Here is a 20,300-nt window from a genome sequence, read left to right as displayed (position 1 = left end):
TATTCTTTATGAACTTAATTAAAAACCACTGCATTAGAATTGAAAACGAAAACTAAAGTAAAAAATGAAGCTGGCGGCTTTCTTAAACTAATGTTATTTCTTTTGAATGAAACTCATAACCTCATCTTATTGCATTAAAGTTCATTCTTTTTTTGCTATTGATTCATAGAAACACAATCATAATGTTTATAATTATTTAATAGTTCAATTAAATGTATAATAAATTATTGCAACCATATTGCTGTCTTTTGAACAACAAAAGTCCAATGTAATGCAACTCTCTGCTGATTACGGAAAAGAAATTTGAATTCGATTAGCATTAAATTAGAACTCAAATGACGTATGAATCTTAAAAGTGTCAGACTATAAATATCTGAGTTGATTTAGAAATTTGTTCCATTAGTTCTCGAGATCAATTCTTCATAAGTGGTTTTGATTTTATAAACATAATCAATCGCCATGTCATTTAAAGTGTTAACAATTTTAATTTTGATCTTTTTGGTGCAATTTTCTCAATCGAAGAAATTTCGTTAGTTTCTAATTTATTTTTTTCGCACTCATGAAGTTTTTTGAAGTACTTATTAATTAACTGTTGTGATTTTAGCAAAAGACATCCAAAGATGTCGACCTACAGACGATGAATGTTTAGTCAAAGTTGCAAATGAGATTATTCGAAAGCATCCACACGGATATCCGGAAATAAATCTAGGCAACCTCGAGCCCTTTCATATAGATAACATCAAAATAACTGGTGATTCTTCAAAAGCTGTAAATTTGAATTTGGAAATGACAGATCTGTCATTTACTGGATATGCAAACATCACTTTTTCCAAGATCAGGTAATTCTAAGCAACAAAGAAAAAAAAAGAAAACATTCCATGTTTATAACTTTGACATTTTAGCGGTTTTAAACCGGATCCGAAAGATCTAATTATCGATTCCGATGCTGTCTGCAAACAGTTAATACTCAAAGGTAAGTATAAAATTGAAGGAAAGATGTTAATCTTCCCAATTACCGGGGAAGGTGATGTAACTTGCACCATCGATGGTCTGCACATCAAAACCCGTTCGAAGCCTAAAGTTGAATTAAGAGATGGATTGGAATATCTTAAAACGGATAATTTTAAGATTAAAGCTAAAGCTGATCGGTAAGCCAAAACTTATATGACACTAAATGAGCATGTTTTTCAAAATTTTGTACTTTTTAGCATGACTGTAAGTATGACAAATCTTTTCAACGGCGATAAGACTCTTGGTGATAATATGGTTAAAATTATAAATGAAAATTGGGAAGTTCTGTGGGAAGAAATGGAGCCAAGTTTTTCAGATCAATTAAGAAAAGTTAATGAAGATACTATTGATAAAGTTGTGAATAGTTTTCCTTATAAAGAACTATTTATAATTGATGAATAAATGAAAAAAATATTAAATAAAGTACCAAAGAACATTAACTGTTTTGTATCTTTCTTGTGTTTAAAAAAATGTTTTTATATTTTGCTTTTCATATTCTAACTTGTTCAATTACTATTTTAAAGAAAACTACAAGAAAACCTTGATTGTTGTATGTTTTACCTGAAATATCATGTTGATCGTGGTAAAACACTCAGATTTATATCAACGTACTTGAGCTTTGAGCTGTGATAAAATGACATTTGTGAATTCTGAAAAAAATTCTTTAACCTTATAAATAAAAAAAAATCGTTTATGTAGAGAAAATTAAAACTAGAAGATTTTAAGGTCTGATGTTGATTTTGAATAAAACACAAATTATTTAGGAAACTTTTAGCTTACTTTAAAGTTACATAAGATTCCAGCAACTACTCTTAGAAGAAGGCTCAAAAGCGAAAGTGACAAAAAGACGAGCTTAGGTGCTCCGACAGACCTGGGAGTACAAAATGAGCAGAAAATTGTACATCATATTAAAATGCTGCAAATGCATGGATTTGCTCCAAACCGAAAAGAGTTGCGTCGTATGGCCTTTGAACTTGCTGAAAAACACAAGGTTAGCCACAATTTTAATAGAGCTAACAAATTGGCTGGAGTTGGATGGCTTCAACTTTTTTCACGCCATCCGGAACTCTCTGTGCGTAAGTCTGAAGGCGTATCAATTTCACGTGCAAATGGTATGGAAAAGGAAGAAGTTTCTAAGTATTTAAAATTGTTGGAGGAGACATTAAAAAGTAACGAAATAGTTGGCAAACCTGGCAATCTTTTTAACATGGATGAAATTGGCTGCCAGTTAAACAACAGACCGGAGTATGTAATTGCACAAAAGGGTTCAAGAAATGTTGCAGCAGTAACTTCAGCTGAAAGGGAAGAAACTATTACTGTATTTGCATGTTGCAACGCAGAGGGAAGTTCCCTTCCACAAGCATGTATTTTCAAGTCTATATGTACTCGTATCAATTTTTACCAAATTTGCGTACAATTTTTTGTAGATTTTATTTTATATGAAAAAACGGACTGTTGGATTTTTATATAAAAATTATTGAATATTGAAAACAATATTTTCTGTGAAATGAAATAAGTTTGAAAAGCTGAGCAGAGAGTAAATTTTTACCAAGTTTTAGTATTTTTGTTTTAGAGTTTTATTTTTGTAAAAAAAACTGTCCATTTGAATTTTTTAAAATTTTACCAAATGTTGAAAACAATATTTCATATAAGTTAAGATTAGTTTGAAGCCAATATTTAAAATTTTTGAAGAGATATTTGCGTCGAAAATCAATTTTTACCAACCTTTATACATTATTTTTTTAGGTTTTTATTTTTTGTAAAAAAAAACTGTCAATTCGATTTTTCTCAAAATTTGTCCTAATGTTGAAAACAATATTTTTTATAAGAAAAAATTAGTTAGAACCTATTATCTCAAATTTTTTAAAAGATATTTGAGTCGAAAATCATTTTTTACCAACTTTTGTTAATTTTTTTTTTCGGTTTTTATTTTTTTTTGTAAAAAACTGTCAATTCGATTTTTTTCAAACTTTAACTGAATGTTGACAACAAGATTTTTTGAAACATAAAAGTAAATTAAAGCCAATATCTCAAAGTTTTGAAAAGATATTTGAGTCGAAAATCAATTTTTACCAACTTTTATAATTTTTTTTAGGTTTTTATTTTGTCAATTTGATTTTTCTCAACATTTTTCAAAATGTTGAAAGTTAAGTGTAAAAAAAACGAGACATGCTTCAATAACGCATGAAATTGTCAAAATTCGTTTAAAAATTAGTGAATACGTTGCTGTCACCGTCCTGAAAAACGCAACATTTTTATGTCACTGCGTAGTGAAGCATATTCTTGGCTGGAAATAGTGAAAAGGGTGGAAAAAATCGGTTTTGTGGGAATTTGATTGAGTATATTCTATTCGGTTCGATATTTTACATTAGTTCTTCTAAGTACTGCTTAAAAACGAACTGAATTTCTTGATCATCATAGTTCCATAAATGAAGTTGATATGAAACTAACTAAGAAACACTGTTTTTCAAAAAGTAAAATAAACACCAAACCACTTATCTTCCCATTTTCCGAATGGATGTTTCCTTATTACTTAAATCAATATAGTGATTATTATTTCATATATAGAACATCATAGTGTTTGTTTTTCAATTTCCTGAACGAAACTTATTTCCTGCGAGTCCTTCGTTCCATTCCGCACTGCACAGAACTTAAATATTTTCTCTGTAAGTCTTGTAACTACGTACGTATGTATATGAATTTTTCATTTATATTTTGCATCCTTTTAAATGTACACACTCTTCTCTTATAGTTATTAAATTCAACAGAACTCAAAATGCACAACGAAGAACGTTCATAGAATATTTAAGTCCTTCGCATCAAATGCGCTTAAACAACCAAACAAACATCAACAAAAACAACAACTGTCGAACAAAATATTGAACATCAGAACATATCCTTTTTCGTTGTCAGAAGCAGAAGATCTTATAAATTTTGCATGCAGCATCCTTGCAATTTTGATAATCTTTGATGTTCGACATGTGTTTTCGTTTTATAAGAAAGCGAGAATATCAAAACTGTTTTGCTTAGTCATTGGTTTGAAAGTTTGAAAGAAATTCTTCAATGCAAATGTTTCGTTTTGGTTAAATTGCATTGGAAAAGGAATATCCGTTATTGACTTAGATGCATGCAATACAAAAATTTGGAAAAACCTAACTGAATACAAGTAAACTGAAGGATTGTGTATATTATCACACGCATCATAAACAATTAATATTCATTTCAATATTTCGAAAATTCTTCAAAAAGAAATAAGTGAATTCCAAGCTATTTATTGAATTCCAAGATTATATAGAGCCTTCCAAAATACTTACATTTTAACAATTTCAGTTTATTATTGACTTAACTTTTCTTATCAAATTTCAAAAAAATCAACATCATAAGTAATACCTCAACAAAAAACGGGTTCTTCAAAATGAAACCTCTTATTGGAAACATCATTGAATAACTTGAGTTTAACTTTCATTTCTTTTCATTTACAATAAACTCTTAACACTTGAATTTTTTCACAGGATTTTCAATTACTTTCAGGTCCAGAAAAAGGATAATCGTTAATCAAGCGAAGAATTATGTTAAAATTCAATGAACTGAAAAGTTTCAGAGATTTTCATTTCATTAATAAATTATTCCAAAATGGTTTGTTTTTATTCTGCTTTCTTTTGTTTCAATTTTCTTTTTATTGGATTTTAGATGTTATTAAAATTTAAAGTCATTTACTTTGTGGAAAAAAGGAAAATTAAATGCACCCATCTTAGAGCATATTTTACGCATTTTTTAACGCCATTAAGTGGTACAAATCAAGCACTTCACAACTTGTAAGTCCTTATTTTGTCTTAAGGGAGTTAATAAAAAAATTAAAACTTTCTATTTTATGTCCTTGCCAATGGTGATGCTGATGAATATTAAAATAATAGGTACTCAAAGCTATATACGAATATGCATGTACCTAAGACAAGATGCTCAGACTTTCAGAATCCGGCGGACCCAGGAATATACATAAATCAAAATTGAAGAAGGACCTCAAGTGAGCATAAGCATAAAATTTTTCTTATGCAAATGAAATTGCTACATAGCTTTTGTAAGGTAAGTAGGCAGGCGAACAAGAAGTCTACAAATTACACCAAGTCAAGTCAATCCAAGACGAAAGTCTTGGTTCAAAAAGGAAGAGATGAAGATGTAGAAGCGAATATAATAATAAATCATTTTGCGATTTTTGTTTTGCATAAGTTTCTAAGCGTTTGTAAAGTATTTTAAGATTATAGGATAGAATTGCCTTAAGGCAGGAATATTAAGTAAATTTTAGACGAATTATGTAAATGTAGAAAAGAGATGATATAATATTACCTATTATATAATCTAGTAGCAAAAGAAAAGAAAGAGAATTAAATCTTGGGGATGAAAATGACTTGTTAAATTGTAAATTGGACCGATGAAGACTGTAAAGATTCATAAAGAAGGTGTAAATCATATCCGAAGCAACATAAATCATATAAATGAGGTTTTTGTGATGGGGAATTCCCTGTCTTCAAGGATTTCAGGAAATCCCGGAGCAACTCGTAGCTAATAATAATATAATCTTGGACTCATCATCTTTTCGGATGTATTTGAAGGTTAAACTTACTTTAACTTAAATATTAAATACTTCTTGTCTTGAGATTTTTTAAATTTTATTTCAATAGCTTCTGGTTGGTTCCATTTGATTCCTTTAACGCTAGCAGACATTTAAAAATGGGAGCAAAACTGTTTACGTTTAAATAAGTTAAAATCACAAAATGGCTACCTTGGCTTAAAGTATTTTATTAAATTTTTGACATTTCAAATTAAAGACTGCATTCCGCGATCAATCTAAACCCAAAGTTTTCGTTATTGTAATCTCATAGGGAAAAGGAAATAAATAAATCATGTGTAGTAGTAGTAGTAAAATGATTTTTATTTCCAACTTAATATCTAGAAGTTAACACTTTCAAATAAGATTTTAAGCTTCTTTTGAAGTTAAAAATGCAAAACTTACGACATAGACAAACGTCGTCTGTCGGGTAGTTGAACATATTATAACAATTATTTAGGTTTAAATTTAAAGTTGGTGATAATTTTATGAAATTTTTTACTTGTTATATATTCTCTCACTAGTTCATTTCGGTATGGTAAGGCTGAGCAACTGGATTATTCCAATACTGTTAACCAGACTTTCCCAAGGAAGGCCTTTCTAAATTTCTTTAAAACCGGACATCTGCCCAAGAAGTGCTGGATTATAATTCGTTCTGGCCAAATCCGTTTCCATTAAGCTTGATTAAATCGCATCGCGCCTTAAAAAATGTAGGTGATCTTGTTCAATTCGAAACCATCGTTAATGTAAATCTGTCCTCTTAAATTATTCAGATGTTTGGAGATACGCGTACTGGTCTCAGATGCGCTTCGTAGGTTTTCTTGTTGACCCTCTGATTTCAACAGCCGCAATAGATCATTGACTTTTTTGATCCAATCAATTTGAGAAATAGATCTCTCATCTCAACACAGTCCAAAACAATATCCAAGGTTTTCCGATAGTCTGCAAGATGCATTATATCGCTCAAACAAATAACTTGTTCTAAATGAAATTTTTTCAATTTTGGCAAGTAAGTGGAGATCTTCCGTAGAATAGTGCCATGGCAGATTTAACATCATCTTTAGTATTTTATTTTGGGTTCTTTGTAATCGAAGTAAATGGCTTTTAGCACATTTACCCCAAATAGGTGACCCATATAGCATGATACTTTAAAAGATAACCTTAAAAATGATGAGCTTATTTTCAACACTAAGTTTTGATTTCCTGTTGATAAACGGATATAGAATTTTTATAGCTAAGTTCACCTTATTAATTGTTTCTTGTATATGAACACCAAAAGTAAGTGTTTTGTCTAGGTGTACTCCTAAGTATTTAGTACTTGATTTCCATTCTGTTGGAATACCATTAATTTGAAGCATATTGGTGGGTAAAAAACAAGCTTTTCTTTTTCTAGTGAAAAAGACGGCTTGGGTTTTCCCAGCATTTATTTTAATCTTCCAATCATTAAAATACGTTTGCACAATATTCAGCGCAGATTGCAAGTTGGTTTCGATGTTAAAACCAACTGAATCTGATGAATACAAACACGTATCGTCTGCAAAAATAGCTGATTTACAGTTTGTTAACGTCGGGAAATCATAAGTAAATATGGTATATAAAACAGGACCAAGAACTGACCCTTGTGGTACACCTGCAAGGATTTCATATAGATCAGAGTAGGAACCGTTTACTGAAACTTTAAAAAATCTTTCAGCTAAAAAGGAATTTATCATTTTTATAATGAAAATTGGAAAATCCAGAACTAAGAGTTTGTGGAGAAGGCCTTTATGCCACACAGTGTCAAAAGCCTTCTCTCCATCTAATAAGACCAGACCAGTGCTTTTCCCTACTGCAAAATTACTTTTTATGTCATTCGTTATTCGATGCACTTGATGCACTGTGCTATGACAACTTCTAAAACCAAATTGTTCCGCTGGAAGGATATTATGCTCGTTCAAATGCAAATCTATTTTATTTTTTATGAGTTTCTCAAGACCTTTACTCAGAGAACTGAGTAAACTAATGGGTCTATAGATAGAACTTATAGAAGGATTTTTTCCAGGTTTTTGAATGGGAATTATTTTTGCTATTTTCCATTGCCTTGGAAAATAACCTATTTTAAAGCAAGCAGAAAAAATGACTTGTAAAAATTTTATACATGTTCTGGGCAGTTTTTTTAACATTATATTTTTCAAACCATCGAGTCCTGGACTCTTCGAATTTTTAAGGCTACCAAGTACAGTTTTTACATCCTGTACTGTAATTTAGCGAAGAGCTAAATTGAAATTGTTGAGATCTTATAATTTCCATTGATTGCTCTACAGCAATTTCAGTAGAACTACTGCTCGAAACGTTGTTACCTAATTGATGATTTTCAAAAAATTCATGAGCCAAAGCGTTTGCTTTTTCGAGATTTGTCAATAGAACTGAGTTTCCAGTTTTTAACGCTGGAATCTGGCTGTTTTTTTTCTTAACTATTTTGATAAGGTTCCAAAATGGCTTTGTCTAATGTTTGCAGCCTCGCGTTCCACTTTTTATTTTTGTGCTCTTGAGTAGAAAATTTTATCAAATTATTAAGAACTTTAACTTCTGATAGATAAAAAGTATTTCTGGTTCTTATCCACAATAACCTAAATCTATTCCTTTTTTTAATAAGTTGCACAATATTTGCTGGAAGTGAGTTTGAGTTATCATTATGAACTCTTTTCTTTGGAACAGATTGTGCCACACTTTCCAATGTAAAATTTGTAAAATTTTGAATAGCGTCGTTAATTTGATCAGGATTGGCTTCATTGGGATCTATTATCGGTAAGTTTTCCAATTTAGTACGCATTTTATTTTTAAACCTACTCCACTTAGCATTTTTGTAGTCAAAAATCATGTTCTCATTTTGACGAGGTGCATGATTGACGCTACACATGACCGGAAGATGGTTTGAACTTAAATCATTAACGACAATTGGCTGACTGAAAAGTTCTTGCATATTTGTTAAGAATAAGTCAATGGTTGAAGGGTTCGTTCTATCATTAGGGGGTATACAAGTGGGTTCAGGAGGGTACAAAATATTAAATGAGTGCCTAGTATTAAGATCATACAGTATATTACCCCATGCGTTGGCTCTCATGCATCCCCAATTCCTGTGTCTGCAATTAAGATCTCCCCCAATTAAATAAGTTTCATTTATAGTGACCAGTTTACGTAAATCATTTCTTAAATCATATCTTCTAGTTACGGAGGAATTGCCTCCCGGAAAGTAAACAGAAAATATTTTAATTGAATGTCCATTAGCAAATGGTATTTCAATACCAATATTCTCTACTACCTTAGTATTAACAACGGGTAGTAATCTATGCTCTAGCGTTCTTTTTATAACTATGGCAACACCGTCTCCTATTCTCTCTTCTCTATCCACTCTATAACATTTATACTCTTTATTAGCAATATTTACATTTTTGTCTAACCATGTTTCATTTACAAGACTAACACCAATATTATGCTTGCTTAGAAAAGCAAAAAATTCTACACATTTAAATCGAATGCCTCTAGCATTCCAACAGTTCAGCATAGTTTGTCCAATACACAAGAAAAGGAGGCCCTCTGATTATTGCCAACTACAGAGGCATCAGTCTCCTGAACTTCGCATATAAGATTCTTTCTCTCATATTATGTCTACTTCTGATGCCGTTCGTCAACAAAAACTGATAGATCCATATCAGTGTGGCTTTAGACTAGGAAAGTCCACCATTGACCAAATATTCACATTACGACATATCTTAGAAAAAACCCAAGAGCTTCAAATCGATACTCACAATCTCTTTATCGATTTCAAAGCTCCACAGAGCAATGTCTAATTTTGGCATCCCTTTCAAACTTATCCGTTTGGGTAAAATGACGATAGAGAATGCACGCTGCTCTATCAAGGTCGGAAAAGATCTCTGATGCATTTGATGTCAAAAAAGACAAAGCAATGCAAGCTGTCATGCGACTTTTTCAACATCGTTCTGGAAAGAATTATGCAAAACTCAACTGTCAAAATTGTGACGGAAGCGGAGAAGATGAGCGATCAAAAAAGGGCATTGAACGACAAAGTTTGGGACAAAACGTCACCAAGGGCACCAGCGCTGAAATCAAACGAAGAATAACGAGCATCTAAAATCACCATCTATAAGGCACTCATCATCCCGCTTCTCATTTATGGCGCTGAGGTCTGGATGCTTTCAAAGGAATATGGGAGCGTTTTACGATGCCTCAAGAGAAAAATTCTTCGGGTGATTTTTGGTTCCGTCAGGAAAGATGGATAGTGGCCAAGTGATTTACAACTCTCAACCATTCCTGTGTTCTAGTAATTTTGTTAGGGATGGAGGGGACCTACATATTTAAGTCGGATAAGAACGGATAATTTGAGAATGCACTTTTATTACTTTCAGAAAATTTGTCAATTCCTCGCAAGAGGCAGTGCCCGTGAAAAAAATAAGGTTAAATGGTACAGGCAGAGATGGAACTGAAGATTTCTGGCATGACCGTCCTACTCAATAACCATTACTATACTGGTACTATATTTATTGATAAATATTTATTTTAAAACAATGGAAGTTTTTTGACCAGAAAATTAAGGTAAGACAATTTTTTGTTCAAATGAATGGGAAAAATATTGTTAATTTTTTGTTCAGCAAAAACTTCTTCGTTTTTGAAAACGACATTTTTGTTGCGAAATCGAGTGACTTCTACTTTTCATTTTGAACTTAATTCTCACAGAAAAATACTTCGAAAGCAAAACTATTTCAAACTATTACTATGGAGGTTTAAGGATCCGCATTTTTCCAACATTAAAAGATTTCTGTATCAGCTATTATACGCTATGGAATTTTCATAAAAATGTCTTTCCCTGAGATTCTAACCAAAAAAAATATGAATACAATATTTTACATTAGAATAATAGATCCTCAAAATGTTAAACAACACCTGCCTGCCACACAAAGATGCCATTCAATTATAATCCAAATGTTTTTATTTTCTGCAAAAATATTTTTGCTATTTCACGCAATCTTTTTCCTACACACATTCTCTCTTATTTCCCAAGTTCCAACCAACATCCAGTGTGATAGGAATCAAAATTCCAACATAATACTCCTAATAGAACAAAAACGAATTCTTTTGCTTGGTTTGAAGTTTCCCAAACAATTCATCGGAAAAAAGAAATCCTTGAAAAATGTTCCTGAAATTCCTGCAACATCACACATAGAACAAACGGAAAATGCTTGAGGAGATTTGTGTGTGTTTTTGTGTGTCAACTAAAGACCGGATGATGGATGAGGGAAATTACATATCTATGGCGAATATCACCATCACCACATCCTTTGACAGGTGAACAATTTATCTATCTTTGAACTTTGACATTTTTTGCACCTTTATCTGCAAAAAAATAAAAAGAATCAAATCAGATGAATAAACTTTATTTTTATCATTTTCATGTCACGTCGTCGTCGTCGCTGTTACAACAAAAGTTTCAGTCCCCTATAAATTTTGTGTCCTTGCTGAAAAAGCAACTTTGGAAACCTATTCGTTAAATTCTGTCGGAGGTATGTATATGGCAAATGTAACATTAAACGGATAAAAAGAAGACAAGTCAAGGTGAACAAATCATCAACCGTTTGCCCAAAAGGCATTATACCCCCAAAAGCCTACAAATGTATATCCTACAAAAATAAAATTAAAGGCCATTAACTTTGGTATTTTCAAAAGGATATCAAAACTGATTCGTTCTGAATTGATAGGGACTGGGGACATTCCGAAACGATAACCTAACATTATATAAAGAAGAAAAGTCATGACATATTGTCGCCATGATAATGAAAGAAACATTCAACAATTTCGCTTCAACCAAAAATTCATTTGTTGCGTTTAAATTGATTTACCTTTTTCTCGACCCACCGACCGAAGAAACGGCTGGAAATAATAAAAGGTCTCCTTTTCGAAATTGGTGTATTTATTTTGAGATCAAATTGTATAGAGTAGTTAATAAATAAATTGAGACATTTTTTTCAGTAAATTGGTTCCCAATTTATGGGAAAATACCGAGAACTGTCATCATCCACAGAAAAATTGATTTCCTGGATTAATCAAAAGCAATCAGAAAGGTTGACCGCAAATTATATTTTTTAAAAGGTCAAAAAACATACATTTTGAACTTAAAACAAAATAAAGTTTAGTTTCGTATAAGGTTGATTAACGAATGACCTTTATCATAATAATAAACATTTAAAAGCATAGCAAGTACAATTTTTAGATCTTGTAAAAATTTTAGATTAGTAAATAGAGGTTTTTCGTTTTTAGTTCACAGCTCGCGACTTTATGAGCATACTAACACTTAAATCAAAGTCTGCTCGAAACATTTTCTGAACCATGCTTAATCTTTTTTTCTGAGCTTGAACACAAAAAATTCGTCCTCTGAACGAAACAATTTATACAGCTTTGAGGCTGTGATCACTCGGAATAGAAAAAAACATTTTGAAATTTGTTCACATAGAAAAAAGAAAAATGCCTAATATTCTGAAAATGAATTATTAATAACAAAAACCTGTCAAATCTGTTTTGTTCCAAATTTAAAAATAAGAGATGTTTAAAAGGCAGTACCAGTGACATGATGGTTAGTGCATTGGACTGTCATGCCAGTGGCCTTGGGTTCGATCCCAGCATGTGCCACCTAAAGTGTTTATTTCCTCTTGCGAGGAATTGACAAATTCTCCAAGTGTAATTCTTGTCATGAAAAAGTGATTTCTCAAAATAGCGGTTCGGATTAAAATTGTAGGTCTCCCCATTCCTGACAACAGTACTTCGCACACATTAATGGTTGAGAGTTGTAAGTCACTAAACCCTGTTTCCCAACGGACGGTTGCACCACCCAATTTATTTATTTATTTAGATGTTAAAAAGATGTGATGCAGATTCCAGCGCTGATATGTTTACAAAACTAATTCTATGAGAATGGGAAATTTTGTAAAGAGAGCTCATAGTTTTATTTGAGCTGTAAAGAAGTTACTAGGATCAGCGATGTGAGCTTTCGTTGTTATAAAGCCAAACCCACTAAGGAAAAACTGAATAAGTTAAAACAAATAATAATCGAAGAAATAAATTTTCGCATGACCAATTTACTTGCAGCACAGTTTTCTGCTAATTCGACGCTACCAGAGATTTTCATGAGCCCTACTGTTCTTGAGAGCGTGTACGATTTTATGGGACGATTCTTTTTTCGTATTCGTGCAGTTGCAAGAATACTGATAGACCCTGATATTCAAAAATCCGCTGGTTCGGTTAGTATCTTCTCTATTGTTCTAAAGAGGTGTTCTTTAACGCTTGGAAAACCACTGCGTAAGCTTTCCCATCTTTCCTACTCTAGCCTGTACATAAAAAATGCGAATCCACCTCCCCCTCCAACTATCATCCAATAGTACTCACGTCCCTTCTTTCCAAGGTCATGGAAACGCTGATTAATTATAAGGTTACGTAATATCTCGAAGAACGGAAGCTTCTTAATGACCGCCAGTATGGCTTTCGTAGCAATAGGTCCAATGGTGATCTCATGGTTTATCTTACCGAACAGTGGAACAAATCTTTACATCGTTTTGGATATTTCAAAGTGTTTAGCACCAAACTCTCTCATCGAAAATGCGTGTTTTTCATAATGATGAAACTGTTCAATACATATTGTATTGGATGGTTTTATTGTTGAAACTCATAAAATAAATGGTGGTGTACCCCAGGGTTCTGTTTTGTCTCCACCTCTTTTTTTTAACAGTTTCGCTAATGACAGTACCTGCAGCTTTTCTTATTCGTTTCTGGATTCACATCCTTGTCCTTCCGATGTGGAACTTCAACAATAGTGCACAATAAGCTTATTAAATAACGATCTTGATAACATTGTCTATTGGGGATTCAAAAACCGTGTAGAATTTAAAGTGTAACCCAGCCCTGATGTCGCTACCCATGAACGGCACCTGCATCCAGGTAACTAATCAACTTTCAGTACTCGGTATGTGTATCACAGATCACCGCTTATGGAATGATCACATATGCTACGTATCCAAAAACACTGCTAGAATTTTTCCGGTTGTCCAAGAATTTTTTCACTAGTTCCGATCTGCGACAGTGACTTACAAAATCTTCATTCATTTAAAACTTGAATATAACTCACACATTTGGGCAGGTGCCCCTAGAACAAGTTTAAGTCTTTTAGATGGGATCTGATTGAACTGTAACCGAAATATTTAGATCACTCGAACACCACAGCAATGTTTTATGCCTTTCGTTGTTTTACAGACATTTACATTTTACAAACAATGTTCTGTCGAATAAGTCCGTTGCATGCCCCCCTTAAACAATGCAACCGTAATACTCGAACTTCCAGCAATGCTCATCAGTTTATCCTTGAACTCAATTTCGGACGTACTGTTAAGTAAAGAGATTATTTTTTTAACCGCACATCAAGAATGTGTTTAAACGTTAACATGTTAAGGGTATTAATAACCTCTTAAGTGCCTGTACATTATAAAAATATGACAATTGAAGAAAATGGCAGCCATTACCCAATATCTTTAGGAACGACATTTGACACTTTCAAACGTCAAATGTCAATGACAATTACATTATTTCTGTAAAAGGCAATATTGTAAGTGGCCAGTAAGGGGTCATGTAAAAGCTATAATTGTTTTTCATCATACAAAACTTTGTTTCGAGATTCAAAAGCAATTGTGTAGGTCAAATTTGTTTAGTTTGTTGTCAAAGTCTTAGAATTTGTTTAACTAAAAAAAACTGTATATAAGTCAGAACATTCTTTAGGTTTATTTTTAATTTTTCAATGATTAAATCGTTTTTAATGAACAGTTGATTTTTAATGTCACAATTAAGAAGAAAGGCATTACATCACCATTGTATTCCCAACTTTCAGTTGAGCTTTCAGTTATCAACTCTAACCTCAAATGCTTGACTCCAAACACGAAAATGAATGCTTCCCATCTATTATAGCTATAACCACCCTATCAAAAAATTCCAATGATTGGTTTCAATGATTCCAATAATAGCGAAAAGTGTAAATTCAACTTCTTCCATCATAATGCTTATTTACGAACACGCCTATAAAAATGCGTGTGAGAATTTAAAGGCTTATTCTAGACAGACAGCATATAAATTTTAGTTAAAGAAATTAAGTACATATATTAATTTGTCAGCACCTATTGATTCTATATCTTATGGTCTAAACTTAAAAAAAAAGTGTTTATTCTTTTAATCGCTATCAGCATTGAAAGTTTATGTTTTTAACCTTTAGATTCTTTCAAGGTAAGGATATAATGGAATTTATTTTCAATGTAATTCTCTTAAATGCTCCTACACATTTTGAACCAAAAGGTGTTAAAATTCTTAACAACGATGGTTAACCTCTAAGCTTTTGGTAATTGGTTTCTTAACCTTAAAATCGATCACGAACTCTCAGTAATAAAACTCCCATCTTGAGGTTTTCAAAAGTGGATACAATATACCAACATAATATATGGAGCAAAGAAGAAAATAAAATCCTTGATTTTCCTTTGCCACAAGCTTACAATATTTCATCCTCCACATACCAGTCTCCTTATTTCATTTGTATGGAATGGTTTATCCAAGTTTTTTATATTTCTGCTATAAAATTTTTGTTTTGAAAGTAATTTTTATAATTTTTGAAAATAAAAGGTCTCGTTGTATACGAAAACACAAGGTAATTAGTGTGTTTAACCTTTACGTTGATAATATCAAAATAAAATTGTGTTTGTTTTTTTTTTGTTGTTACAAAAAGAAAACAAAACTACTTAAAAGCACATTTAAGGTCGTTCTCGTAATAAAAACAATACCTGTAACATTTTCTTGCAACAGCACCGTATTTTGGTCTTTATTTTCGGGTGAGATAACCAAAGTAACACGTGTTAAAATTGAAAATTTAGAATGAAACAACAACAACTTCGGCAAGCAGCTGCCTTAAACTGCGAGTATAAAATTTCATACAAAAACCTCCTTAACACGTGTTATATTCAAAAAAAAAGTTTCACAAGAATTCAAAGTTCTAAACCTTAAACAAATCAATATCTTCAGACGAAATAATATCATGATTTCTGGGCCTTAAGCTTAGTGAATTTTAAATACCACATAAGATTTAACAAACCAAACATCTAGATTGAGGCAAAAACTATAGATATTTAAGATTTGTTAAACTATCTCTAATTGGGGTTTGAATAAGGAAGAAAGTCGATGAGGGGCGTCCAGCATCATGTAAATCTCCATCACAGAACGAAATAAAAACATGAAGGAGGTGAACATTTATTGAAAATTAAACATAAGGTGTATAAAGAGGTTTTATAAACTTGTTTCTATCCATTTTCTTTCTAACCCAAGATTAGAGGAATACCATTAAGCTTTTCCGATCAAGCTAAATATTTGGGCCTCATTTTAGACAAAAAACTAAATTGGAAGGCAAATATTTATGAAACAGTCAAAAAGGCTACTGTAGCGCTTTTAACTTGTAAAAAGGCCATAGGATCAAAATGGGGCTTCTCCGCAATAATAACCCACTGGCTGTACACTTCGGTAATCAGGCCGATACTCATTTATGCCACCGTCGTATGGTGGACCGCACTGAACAAGATGGTAAATCTAAATAAGCTCATCAAAGTCCAGCGGTCAGCAGGTATGTGCATCACAGGAGCACTTCGCTCAACACCAACCGCAGCACTGGAAGTGCTTTTAAACCTAACACCTCTTGACATCTTCTCCAAAATGGTGGCAGCCAACTACTCTGTGAGGCTTAGAGCCACCTCTCAATGGAACAGTAACAATACTGGACATACTACTAATTTAGACAGTTTCAGATCTATCCCAGATCGCTTAGACTATAACACCCCAAAAATGGTATTCGGTAAAAGCATCCATGTGTCCATCCCTTCAAGATCTTCCTGGGAAGAAGAGAGATCTCTGGAAGACGATGCGGTACACTTCTATACTGACTGTTCAAAGACTGACTGTTTAAAGAAGCACTATCCTAGCTCAAAGAAAACGTTATATCTTGTAAGGATATACGAATCATCTCAGACAGCTAAGCCGCTCTTAAATCTCTTGCAAACAAACTCTCAAACAGTCCACGATTGTAGATCATCTCTGAATGAGATGACGAAACAGTTTAACATTAACCTGATTTGGGCGCCGGGCCACAGAGACATTCCGAGAAATTGCAAAGCCGATGAGCTCGCCAAAAACGGAACACTTCTGTCTCATGTTAGACAAAAACATAACATAGGAACACCACTTGCTACATGCGAATATCTTCTCAAGCAATATGCTCTCGAATCAACAAATGCTAGATGGTCACAGAGTACCACCTGCCTAGTAACCAAGCAAATATGGCCAAGCATAGACTTGGCCATAGACAAAAACATAACATAGGAACACCACTTGCTACATGCGAATATCTTCTCAAGCAATATGCTCTCGAATCAACAAATGCTAGATGGTCACAGAGTACCACCTGCCTAGTAACCAAGCAAATATGGCCAAGCATAGACTTAAAACGGTCAAAAGGCTTGATATCCCTGAGCAGACAAAGTATAAGCTCTACAATTGGAGTAATAACAGGACACTGCCTAATAGGAAGACACGCTCTGAGGCTAGGGGTATACACAAATGACTTTTGTAGAAGCTGCATGAACGAGGATGAGGAGGAAACGGTCCAACACCTTCCATGTACATGTGCAGCACTCTCCATTAGAAGGAATAACTTTCTCGGTAATCCCTTCTTCGATAACACCAGTGAACTGGCAACGATTGACACAAAATGTCTCTCTAACTTTATTAAAAGTGCAAAATGGTTTGTTTAAATTCATTACTCTCCCATGAGTAACCTCATTAGTGGTATCACAAAAAATTTGTAATAAATATAAATTTCAACACCCTATCGAACAGGAAAAGTAAAGATTTCCATCAAACTATATTATTAGTGCTAAAATATTGAATAATGCTATTTTTAAGAATCCCAAATTGCACCTTTAAATACTCTAGTTATCTATAATGTTGCCATAAAAAAGGGTGCTGAACTTAAAAAGGTCACTTTAGACATAAATAGTATATCTTTAATAACAGACTACCCACAACGATAATGGGGAAAATCACTTCTTAAAAAAAATAGGGACTTCCTTAAACATCATTTCGGGGCATATATTTATAAAGAACGTGATTGGCAGTTCAAATGATATATAGATTCGTCCTTAAAGGGATAAAAAGGGTATAATATATTTTTTCATCCGCAAAAAAATCATCCAAAAACTATAAAAGTGTGATGGATAGGATTTTCTTATTTTTACTAACAAAAGCCCGAAAACGAATAAGGGTCACGTATAAAAAAGGAAATCACCACTTTTTGACAATTTAAATCTTTTTTAAGCATTAAGGGGGTATACACATTTTATTATTGAAAAGTCTAATCGCATGTGTACTCAGGCAGAATTTTCTTATTCTTTTTTTTTTAAGGGAAAACTCTTAAATCTAAATCGAAGTGTAATCCATCATACGTATAGATTTTATACTGATGTCTTTAGATGAAAATTGTTTAAAATTTATTTTTTAAATCTAATTTAAACTAAATCGACCGTTGAAAGGTCAAATGTAGGTCAGTTGGATAAATAAAATGTTGGGTACCCAACAATAAAACGAAAATGGTTGTTATACCTACACAAAATTAATTATATCAATTATTCAACTCAGTGAAATAACTTAAAAGGTCAGAGCATCAATTTGAAAAATTGTTGAAAAACGATAACATCTCAAATTTTACTCGTAAAAACAACGATAAAAAAAACAAGACTCTTAATTATTGTGTATAGATACATTTAAGTTTCCTAAAAGTTTCAGTTTCAGTTTCTTAAGTTCATTTATATGTGTGTTATAGCAAAATGTTTTCCTGTCACTTTTCAGTACAAGAACAAAATGACAGAAGAGCATCTTCTTCTTTTTTGTCTTGTTATAAAAAGGAAGACATTTAATTTCTAAAAGTTGTCACGTGCGTGAGTTTTGCTGGTTTTCACTTCTGTCTGGTTTGATTTTATTACTGCTTGTTTAACAAAGTATCTACACTTTTCTTTGCTTTATTGCTTAACTGAAGAGAGAAATATAAAGTTTTGCAAAGAAAAACAACTGCAAAATAAAAAAGTAAGAAGATATGTTGGTAAATGCAATGTCCACTAATGCCCAAAAAATGTTTTTAACAAACTTTCATGGGATTACTATAATTTCAAGAAATGGACGTTGCCCTAGAATCCTACAACAATGTTTAGGGTCAATCATTTCGGGATTTTAAAGTTAGAAGCTATTGTATTTGACAGCTTTAAAGCTTAAGTATCATTTAAAGTGTCAATTATTTCGTGGTTTGAAATTATCATTTGACACCTGTCAACCATAGCTGTCATTTAAAGTGTCATAATATTGTCTAAATATCACTCACTAATGTTTCCTTTATCGAAGCCCTAATCTATAGACAGAATTGTTTCGTCGTGCGAGGAGCACTGAAATCGTTGTTACGGGCGATTTCAATGAGTGTGTTCTGTTTCTTACCTCTGACCCTGATAAGTACACTATTAGTGTTTTATCTCCTCTAGGCACATCTGAACATTGTGTTATCTATGCAAATTTCTCGTTTCGAAACTCCTCAGTTAAAGAAAAAGCTCCTAGGAGAACCGTTTGGCAATACGAGAAAGCCAAGAGCTGTAAGGAGGTTATTAGGGTCAAAAACGTAAGTTTCTGTTGTTTTAAAGCCAATCCAACCGAGGAAAACCGGAAAAAGTTCAATCAAGCCAGGAAGGCCTGCAACGCCCATATTCGAGGGAACAAATTTTTACATAACCAAAAATTACGGCAAAAAATACTGCAGTGTCCCAAAGGCAAGTAACAATTTTTGGTCATTTGTAAAAAAACATGAGCAATACTTCCTCTTCCTCGGTTCCTTCGCTCGTTGTCAATGACACTCCATTTGGTAGTTCTTTAGAAAAAGCTAATGTCTTTGTTGCCAGGAGTGTTATGACTCTACCTGACATCGAGCGCTTTAGTGATTCTATGGGACCAATCTTTTTTCGCATTCGTATTGTGGCCAGAGTCCTAAAAGATCTTAACATAAATCCACTGGTACGGATGGTATGCCCACTATTGTTCAGAAGAGGTGTTTTTCAACACTGGAAAAACCACTGCGTAAGCCCTTTCATCTGTCCTACTCCTCTGGTCTCGTTCCGTGCGGATAAAATCTGCATTTGTCCAGCCTATTCCCAAAAAAGGCGAATTTTCATCACCCTCTAATTATCGACCGATTGCACTTACGTCCCTTCTTTCCAAGAGGTCATGGAAACGCTGATTAATTATGAGCTCAAGAAATATCTCGAAGATCGAAAGCTTTTCAATGAACTACAATACGGCTTTCGTAGCAATATGTCAACTGGTGATCTCATGGTTCATCTCACCGAACAGTGGAACAAAACTTTTCATCGTTTTGGAGAAAATAAGATTATTGCACTTGATATTTTAAAAGTATTTGATAGGGTTTGGCATCAGTCTCTCTTATCGACAATTCATGCTTTCGGTTTTCACGAATCTTTCCTTCATTAGATTATTCATTACTTTTCGAATCGTTCAATACAAGTTGTTT

The 20,300-nt window shown here is 32.9% G+C and overlaps 1 protein-coding gene across 1 annotated transcript; it reads left to right on the top strand.

Moving 5' to 3' along the window:
- The first annotated feature begins 404 nt into the window (after positions 1-404).
- Positions 405-1,451, top strand: LOC129940909 (protein takeout-like). The gene is made up of 4 exons (XM_056049436.1): positions 405-529; positions 605-839; positions 903-1,148; positions 1,209-1,451. The coding sequence occupies exons 1-4, from the start codon at positions 460-462 to the stop codon at positions 1,411-1,413; spliced, it is 756 nt and encodes a 251-aa protein (XP_055905411.1). The 5' UTR covers positions 405-459; the 3' UTR covers positions 1,414-1,451.
- The last annotated feature ends 18,849 nt before the right edge of the window (positions 1,452-20,300 follow it).

Source organism: Eupeodes corollae, chromosome 1 (genome assembly GCF_945859685.1).
Source record: "Eupeodes corollae chromosome 1, idEupCoro1.1, whole genome shotgun sequence".
Lineage (NCBI taxonomy): Eukaryota > Metazoa > Arthropoda > Insecta > Diptera > Syrphidae > Eupeodes > Eupeodes corollae.
The sequence above is the reverse complement of the archived record's forward strand: the minus strand, read 5'-3'. Positions and strand labels throughout refer to the sequence as shown.

Bases quoted from the DNA above. Each gene is read 5' to 3' on its own strand.
- LOC129940909 (XM_056049436.1), top strand. From the start codon at position 460: ATGTCATTTAAAGTGTTAACAATTTTAATTTTGATCTTTTTGGTGCAA. The intron at 530-604 runs GTTAGTTTCTAA...TTGTGATTTTAG, and splicing joins TTCTCAATCGAAGAAATTTC to CAAAAGACATCCAAAGATGT. The intron at 1,149-1,208 runs GTAAGCCAAAAC...TGTACTTTTTAG, and splicing joins ATTAAAGCTAAAGCTGATCG to CATGACTGTAAGTATGACAA.